This window comes from Drosophila busckii, chromosome 3R (genome assembly GCF_011750605.1).
Source record: "Drosophila busckii strain San Diego stock center, stock number 13000-0081.31 chromosome 3R, ASM1175060v1, whole genome shotgun sequence".
NCBI classification, from domain to species: domain Eukaryota; kingdom Metazoa; phylum Arthropoda; class Insecta; order Diptera; family Drosophilidae; genus Drosophila; species Drosophila busckii.
The window spans coordinates 13,754,619-13,764,336 of NC_046607.1; the positions used below are offsets into that span (position 1 = coordinate 13,754,619).

A 9,718-nucleotide genomic window follows, 5' to 3' on the forward strand; every position below is an offset into this window, starting at 1 on the left:
AAAGTAGAAAAAAAGTTGAGTAAAAGGGAACATTTTTGTCATGTTAAACTGTCAGAGTGCGCATTTAGTCATTACTTACATTTAGCTAGCACAGCAGCTATCTCTATCGCACTCGCTTGCTGTCTCATGCATATTCAAATGCAGCACACAGACACAGAAAATTGGGAGTGACACACCTACACGCTTGTCATACACTTGTGAAATGTAATTAAAAGTTGCCATGCAAGTCTGCGGTTGAGTTTTCGTTTTCTTTTCCGTTTCCGTTGCGTCGCGCGTCCATTAGCATAACGCCCTGTAAGTATGCAACACTTTAATGATACGCCCCATTGCCATTTATCAAACTCTCGGACGTTCGTCGCTCCAAAATGTTAATTATATTTTATTTTTATTTCTACCCCTAGAGCAAAGATTTTTCGCTCGCTCGCCGTGATTTTGCTCTGACACTAAAATATGAGCTCAGCAGGACGCCGAACATGCAAGCACAATAACTAAATCATTGTCAAGCGACTTTAATAAATACATATATATATGCGTGAATTTCATTATAGCAATGCAATCTAGTTAAGCAAAGCGTCAAGCGTACTACTATTTCAAATTTATTCTCTGTAGTAAGTGGTGCGTAGCAAAGCAAAAAACTGATACGACATGCTGATTACCTGCGAAAATAAATTAAACAATAATTCATACGTTACACTTGTGGCGCCAGCTTACTTTCATAAATGTTACTAATGATATGGGCGGAAATGTGGGCGGCCTTATGGTCGCCGGCCTTTGACTGCGCATTATCAAAAGTCTCAACATTCTGCAGTAGACTTTGCTGCATTGAAACCAATTTTGATTGTAAGCCGCATCGCCAACACGCAAGCTCTGCAATAGTTGAGAATTATTATTTTGTACGAATTTGAATTGAAACAAACGCACCGCAGCAATTAAAGCATCGCCATAGTAACAAACAAGAAACACTTGCACCATCGAGGTCATTAGAAAGATGCAGTATATCAAGATAACTTCAATTGTAGAGTCGCTCACTTGAAAGGCAATAAAACAGATTTGCATAGAGGCCATAAGAAAGTTGAGCAGCAGTGAGAAGCTGTACATGACGTTGATGTTTTCACAGATGCTGCAAGGACAAGCAACAATGATTTAGTTTAATTATTGCAAGCATTTTAGCTAAACGATTAAAAATTAATTTTTTAACTATTAATAATTAATACTAACTTAAAGATTTATTTTAACTTTTAAACTATTAATAATTAACACTAACATAGACCTTTTTGGGTTTTCCCCAATCCTTGCAACAAATGTTGGGTCTGTTTAACACTCCCAATCCATAAGTTTATCAAATCTAAAGACAAAAACATAATTTTAAATAATCTTTAAATTTAATTTTAAATATTTTTTGTAATCCTTTTCTTTTTTCGTCGACTGTCCATAGTTGACATTAAATAAATAAATAAATAAACGTCGTACTATGTAATCTGAACACAGATATAGTTGCTTTAATGCTTTAGCTATAAATAACTTACACTAATTTCAATCTCTTTTAATTACAAACAATGCTGAGCTAAAATAAAAAGTATCAATTTATTGTATCACTGCTTTATAATCTTCATCAATTTCTAAAACCTTTTTATATATGAGCATTGAAAATATTATTAATGAAAAAAAGTAGCAATCAATAATTTTAAAAATCAAATCCAATGACTCTGTCTATATGCCGGATAAATAGTTAAACAGCATTTCAAAGTTCAATTTACTTTGTTGAATGTGCAGTAAAATTTATTTTATTTTAAATTTTTAGCTTAAATTGCCAATGCTGAAACAGCAGCTGTGCCCTAAATGCGTTAAAATTGTATTTCAAATAGGATTTGGACTAAGGGCGGCTAATTTAATATATTTTAAGCTGCGGCGTTAATGCACTTTCTATGTTGTTATAAAGCAATTTGACACTTTGAAAAGTTATTAATCAAATAAAGTAACTTGAGCAATCAATTTATACCATACACACCTTAAGCATTTGTTATGATATTCAATCATAGAGCGCAGAAAGTTTTGATTTTGCGCATCTTCAGCTGGATGACACGGATAGGACTCCAAGCGAGTGGCAATATAATTGAAATGCATGCAGAGTTGCGTTATGATTACAACCAGCAGCAGATCGGCGCATAGAAAGGCAATGCCAGCCAAATAAGCGCCATGCGCAATTTCCCAATATGTTAACCAGTAGATCCAATTGTTGTTCGTTGCATTGTAGGGAAACCAAATGAGAAAGCCAAAGTTGCGATCAAATGTGTCGTAGCCAAGCAATTGATACTTAACAGTTGCCTTGATCGCTGGATAGAATGAAAATGTTGAAGTGTAAGCCAAGCAAAGAAAAGTAAAAATATTAATAACGCGCTGCATAGTGCGCTCGAAGCTCGGCAGCTTGTATAACTGTTGCTGCTGCAGCGTCTTTGGATGTATTGCCTCCAGCTCATCCAGCAGCTTGATCAATCTTTGCCTATTGCATGCCATGGTCAGCTGCTTGCAATCCGCCACCAGCGAGAAGCCAATGCAGGGCGCCACTGCAATGGCCACACGCACTGTATCAAAGTCCTGCAAGGACGTATAGAACATCACCAGCTCGCCCACAACAAGCCAATTGAAGTTGATAAAGCCTGCATAGAGATACATTTTGAGCAGCAGCGAGTGCAGCGCATTTGTCGAGCGATGCGCATAGATATCCTCGCCTATAGTTCGATAGAAACGCACGGGAATGCGCATCAAATGCCAAAAGCTGCGTGGCTGCTGCACAAGCGTTTTAACCATTGTTATAATAACTGTTCACTTGTTAACTGTACAGCAGTTGGCTGCTTTACTTGGCTTTTATACTTACTAAGGAGCTGTGCCGCACAAATGGGCGTTGCTGTTAAGTTTTATGCCTAATCATGGCGCCTGTAGCAAGTGGCAAGTGTTGATAAACGCTTTGTTAACTTTCAACAGTCTATGCTATAATTAAAGCCACGCAGCTGTGCGTTTCACAGTTGAGCATTTAAAATTTGTGTGTCTAATTGCAAGTGTCAATTGCAAAACGCACAAAGTTGTCCAAACTTCAATCAATATTGTGCCTACGTCAAGGGCATTCAATTACAATTATTATTATAGCTTTTTTAACTTTAGTTAACTCAAGGCTCTAATTTCTCTTTTGACTCATTACATTCTATAAATAAATGCGTATCAAATTCAGTTTGCTAAATGAAATGTTTGGTGTGCGCATTTCAATTACAATTGCCAATTGGCATTTGCAGTTGCCAATGACGAAGAAGCAGCAGTAAAAGAAGCAGCAGCAGAAGGCGATGGCAAAAGGAAACGGAAACTATTTTTCAATTACCTTTTTTGCACGCACGTTTGCTTAGCATTTTACCTTTGTGCCCCAGACTTGCAACAGCTCTCAGAGCAACTACACTTTGATTACGCTGATATTGCGGCATTGCCGCTTAAATCGGTTGCTTTGCACTATGCGAGTTATGAGAATTTCCAAAGCCGCAATTCAATTTTGAAGAATTTTAAAAATTGCAATTTGATAGACAGTCAAGCTGCGTTTTGTGAGTCAGCAGCTTAGCAGAGTTTTCGTTTGGCAAACAAATTATTAAGCTTTCGAATTTGATATTCAAAAGTCAATAGCTTGGGCAAGCAAAAGTTCCCATTAGACAACTTTTAGTCTATTTAAGTAAGAGCATATAAAATATTGCTTTGGAAACTCTATATTAATTAATATAAAAATGTCAAAGTGTAGTTGGTTTTATATTAAACTTTATAATAGCTGCAGCGCTTTATATTTCTTACAGAATTTATAAGAGTACCTGAAGCTTTTATTGCTAAAATAATCACTAAAAACTTAACGTTAATTCGAGTGTAAAGCTAAAGAAATTAAGCTTAGTGCTGAAATTTTATCTAAGTTTGTTTCTTAGTTGCTAATTTAGATTTTAGATCAATCTGCTGCAACAAAATATATCTAACTATCTAACATCTTTTTAAACCGGAGCTGCTCCCACTTATTTAAGGTTTTTCATTAAGCACAGAGGGCGTCTCTTATTCGCCATTGCACACATGCAATTATTTGAAGACAGCAAGCAGCAGCCTCACTCATCCCGCTTCCGGTTTGGCATTCATTTCAATGCTTGGATGTTGCAGTATGTGTGGATGATTGTGCGTTACTAAGTGTGTGTAGTTAGCAGTTTTTCAATCAACGTGCAACACACACACGCACACACACACCCCAGTTTGAGTTAACAATTGCGTATAGCTGCAGTTTTTAAATTTCCTCTAAGCGGAAATCTATTTAAATTGAATTCTATTCTGTGCCTGGCGCATTCTTGTCTGACTCTCGTAGCTGCTGCTGCAACTGCTTCTTCTTTAGTTACTGCTGAAAAGTTTTGCTATACGATTGGAGAATTATATTAAATCCTTGGCTGGCATTTCCATTTCAATGGATAATCATTATGAGCATAAATGTGAGCTGTAGCTGTTTGCTATTGTTATTATTGCTGCTGTTGTTGTTGCTAGCAGCAGCGGCAGCGGCAGCCATTTTGTTGCAGACACATGCACATATTTATGCATATTATGCATTTTTCACACATTCATGTTGCTTGTGATTGTGCATCATGGCTGCTGCATTGTAGGTGTAAATACTTGCCTCTGGCCTTTCACAATGTTGCACAACAGCTCGTATGAGTAATATTTATTCACGCTACGTCTTTGTCTGCCTCGTTGCGCACACACACACACACATGCATAGGAATAGAGCGAGAGAGAATGGAGTGTGTGCAGTCAAGTCGAGTGAAGCATTCAGCATATGCCAAGCATAAACATAAGCAGGAAATTCATTTTTCATTTGTTTGCTCAAAGTTGTTGCGCTGCTGCTGCTGAAGATGCTGCCATAGCTGCGTTTACATTATAAATATTCATTATATGCCAGCTAGCGTGACCGAGCAAAGCACTTATTATATGAAAATTAAGGCAACGTTTTTCGGCGTTCTATACATGCATAAATGCTTGCCATATGAATATGTTGATGGCCAGCAAAGAGAAAAAACAGCAGCCGCTGAAAAAAAAAGTCAACAAGTGGCAAAGCAAATTTGAAATTCAAAGTTGTGTGTAGGCAAAATTGTTGCTAAGAATGCAATGCAATTTATTTAAGGCGTGGCGCGCCAGTTCGATGTCCTTTTATGTCGACTCTCTGCATTTGCTTTAAATTTTACGCTTTAACTGGTCAACATTCAGTTTATGTCAGCAGCTAATGGCAGCGCAGCAAATCTTATCGCGCGACTATTAACGCTACAATTCGCTAAAGCCAACTTAAGGCTACAATGGCTGACTGTTGGCACTATCAGCGTTGCCGCTGTGGCACATCAGCAGGTTGTAAACTACGAGCTGCTGCGGCTGGCGCTGCGATTCAAATCCAAACAAAATAACCACGACAAATGTTTGCACGTGCTTACCCAGCGCCATAAACCAAAGCAGAGACAAGGCGACAAGTTAACAGCAGCACACACACACAGCACACACACACACACACAAATCCTTAGTGCTGCGACAAGCTTTGCGCAGCATTTAAGTTTTGGGGCCAGCAGCAAAAAGCTGAGCGCATGAATATAAACGCAAAAGTGGTTTTTAGGCCTTAAATTGGTTGCCCAATTTATGCGCTCCCTTGAGTAAATTCCTAAGGTAGCCACACAGAATAAGTTTATAAGAGAGCGCAAAAAAGCTACAGCGCTGATATTGACTTGCCCCTTTACTGTGTAGGGCAGGGGGTGGGGGGGGTAACCTGCTGATAGACGAGAATGTCTGGCAATGCGCTTACAAAACTTTTGGGGATTATAGATGATTTCTTATGGTTTTTCTCGCAGCCATTGGCTTTTGATTTATGCTGACATAGTGTAGCTGCTGTTGTTGTTGTTGTTGCGACATTCGAGTGCCAGGCCGTGTGGCACGCCTCAGTGGTCAGGTGGCTGGGCATAAAAAAAAGGAGCTAAGCAAACATTTCTTGGCAAACACTTAGCCATTTTTCATTGAGGTTCATTTCATTCGAGTTGCTTTTTATCGCTCAAGCTGCACACTGGTGCAAAAGTGCGTACAGTGCAACAAATTAAATTAAAATGGCAGCTACATGGCTTTTGCTTAAGCAGCATCCTGTCAACAATTTAATAATTTGTATTTATTTAACTGCGAGACACTGTGCAAGCGCAGCAAGTTCTCAACCCAAAATGGCTACCGGAAGTGGGCTTACTGTTGCTTGTCAGCGCTTGCAGTTGCTGTTGTCAAACGGCAACCGCATTACATGTCAATTACCGTACACTAAACTGTAAGAGCGTCTTACGCCAAGTGCGTCCTGTCTAAACTGGAAGGCGCCTGGCTTTTCAGTTCAATATAATAGTCTCTTTGCACTTTGAAGTTCAACACACACACACACACACACATTGGCAGCTGATTGCAAGAAATAAATTTGTGGCACATGAGTTTAATTTATGTTGCTCGCAGCTATTTTGGCTGCCAAAGCGGAAGTGCTGCTGTCAATAAGGATTGGCAGCCAGCATGCTGCCTGCCTGGCTGGCTGGCTGGCTGGCTGGCTCAGGACTTGCACTCACTCTCTCTCGCTTCTTACGTTGCTTTGGCCACAATCCCTACTTTCATACAGATTGACAAATGCGTGAGTGTTGGTGACTTTTAAAAAATGTTTAAGCTGCACAAAAAAGTGAAATGAAACTTTGAGTGGGGAAATGAATAAATGCCTGGCGAAGGCCAAAAGCGCTCACATGTATGCGTGTGTGTGTGTGTGCGTGTGTGTGGTTGGCTGGCAAAAAAACCGTAAATAATGCGCAAAATTTGTTAAAAGGACAAGCGTAATAAATCCTTTCAATGGCACACAATTTCTTTGATAACTTTTTAGTGTCTCTAATGTTATAAAGTCGTGTTTTATTTTTTGACTAAAATTAAAATTTATATGCGCTACGATTTGTTGTTGTTGCCAATAAATTTATAGCGCTTATGATATGCTATTTGACTGATGGCTACTAACAGTGCAATTTCCTCAGCAGCAGCAGCAGCAGCAGCATGACGACGACGACGACGATGGCGATAAAACTCGCGTCAAGCTTTTTTATGAGCACTTGCAGCACTTACAGCGCTTTTGATGTGTAGCTAGACAGTTCAGTTTATAGTTTTGGCCATCAACAAATAAAAAATAATATTTCAATTGCTATGTGAAGTGTTATTAAATTATGCCGAGCGACAAAGCTAAACAACAATACGCTCTAATTTACATTCAATTATTAGCTTATTTAATCAAAAGCATTTTGCGTTTGCCTTGCTGGCAAACAAGCAAAACGAAAATTGAATTTCAAGCTAAAAACTTTTGAGCTGCTCGCCAGTAATCGAATTTACTGCAAGCTATCAAACAATAGTTAGAACAACTGCTGCATTGTTCCATATGTTTTCATAAATTTGCATGCAAAATATTTACACAACTTGCCAAGTTTTCTCACGCACACACAGACACAATTCTGTTGCATTTACAAGTTGTCAGTTAGCAACTAATGCAACTATCTGAAAGCTGCCAATTTTACTTAACGCTCTGCACTTTGCACACTTTTCCAGCTGCCCGTCCGTCAACGTCAGCGTCAGCGTCAGCGTTAGCATTAGCAGCAGCGTCATTCAACTGGCATTGCCCTGGCAGGTGTGTGTTCCAGCTCGGGATTTGCTGCAGCAATTTTCGCACTTGGCCAAAATATGAGGTTTTTATGTCAGAGCTACAAAATATTTGCGAACTTGACTAACTAACTAACTGTCTGTCTGTCTATTCGTCTGTCTAATGCATAATTTGTCTGAACTTTTATGCAGGGCTTAGCACACACACACACACACAGACAAGCCATAACTATAGCTTAGACAAAAGCTGTTTGATTGCAACCTCACACCTCAGCCCACGCCCACGCCCACGCCCAAAAACTTTGGCATTGAATTCATGCAATTTTGTGGCTCAAGTTGCGGCTCTGTTCATTTGATTTGAATGCGAATGAGGCGCTTACAGGTAGCCACAGAGCCAGAGAGAGAGCCACACAGAGAAAAAGGCATAAAAGTTTTGCACATGAACTTTTTGGGGCATTAAAAACTCTTAGCCGTAAATACAGAGACGACGACGCAGAGCTGTGAGTCCAACTTAATTTATGCGTATTTAATGGAGTTTTTATTGTTGTTTGCAGTTGGCAACTAAACTCAAGACTTGCTTGCGTCTTTGGCATTAGCTTTGATTGAATATTTATGGCATGTCCTTTGCTGCTACTCCAATGCATATGGCGCTGTTACTTAATGAACCTGTGAGGACAAGCGTAAAAGCCTTTACGCGTATTTTCAATTATATATTTTCACCTGCTTTGGCAATCTAATTTTCTCAGTATAGCTGCGTATAATTGGAAATTTCTAAACACACACACAGACACACTGAACTTTACAGTGCATTAAACACAACAATGATGGGCTCATTACGGCCTCTTGGGCTCAAATGGAAATTACGAGAATGTGTTGCGAAAAATTAAATTTGCTACAGCACAAATATTTGAAACTAATTATGCCCAATAGAGCAAGCGTGGCAGGCAAGTCGCATCAGTGGCACGTAGCAAAGACGTTCGTGATTTAAGCGCTAGAGCTTGCTGGAGCTGGAGCTGGAGCTGCTGCCTCTGGGACAACAATGCTGTTGGCATTAAGTTTAAACATTAGAGAGCGCTACGCTGCGCTCAGGTTATAAACAAAATACGCGTGACTTGCTTTAGCTGCCATTAAAGCGGCATATCCGGTTGCGCACACACATACGTGCTAGTGTGTGTGTGTGTGTGTGATGAATGAACAGGTGAACAAATTACCAGCAGCAGCGTCAGATCAGCAAGAGACAGCGAACAGCAAAATGGATTTAAATTGTTGATTAGTGCCGTCAGCAGCAAACTTGAGCCTGCAACCCTAAAGCTGCGCCAGGGTGTTTGTCACTTTGAAAAATAATCATAATAATGACGCGCCATTGTTATGAAAATTCTAAAGCAACAACAACGAGAACAACAACGCCGCCTTTAGCAAATGCAAAAGTTATTTCTTACATTCTGTCTGTTCGCTTGCTCTAACATTTGTTTTCCAGTTTTGCGTAACCCTGACACGAGCACTTATGACACGCATTATGCTTAATCTTTATGTTACTTACGCACTTAAAGCAAACGCGCATACTTTTGTTTCATACGCCAAGGATTTGTTTAAAAATTTTATGAACAGGCAGCAGCAACGAGCAGCGAGGCGAAGGTGCGAGTCAGCGGCAGATCAAACGCGCGCATTTTGCACATGTTCTAAGCAAATTGCGCTTCAACAATGAATTATTAGCACAGCGGCAAATGAAAAAGCAGCCAAATAATAAAAATAATGTTAGCTGGTGCCGCCATTTGGGCTAAAAGACACACAACCAATCTTTGTGGCGTTTTCTCAAGAATTATGGCAGCAACTTTTTGTGCGTCTGTGCTTAAAGTTGCTGCAGGGCAGAGCAGACATATGTAGCAGAACAAGCATTAAAAGCAATAAGTGGGCGCGCAAACAACAAAAAAAAGTACAAAATAATAATTTATACTTAAAGTTTAAGCAGCTGGCCTTAGAGCAAGCACTGATGATGTCATTTAATAAATTGAATTTTATTTTTTATAAAACG

General features: G+C 39.4%; 1 protein-coding gene across 1 annotated transcript; it reads right to left on the bottom strand.

The window, feature by feature from the left end:
• Positions 1-596: 596 nt before the first annotated feature.
• On the bottom strand, positions 597-2,808 carry LOC108601299 (odorant receptor 67c). Its single transcript, XM_017989199.1, has 4 exons — positions 2,009-2,808; positions 922-1,120; positions 712-867; positions 597-656 (listed from the first exon to the last, which is right to left on the bottom strand). The coding sequence occupies exons 1-4, from the start codon at positions 2,806-2,808 to the stop codon at positions 597-599; spliced, it is 1,215 nt and encodes a 404-aa protein (XP_017844688.1).
• Between the last annotated feature and the right edge of the window lie 6,910 nt (positions 2,809-9,718).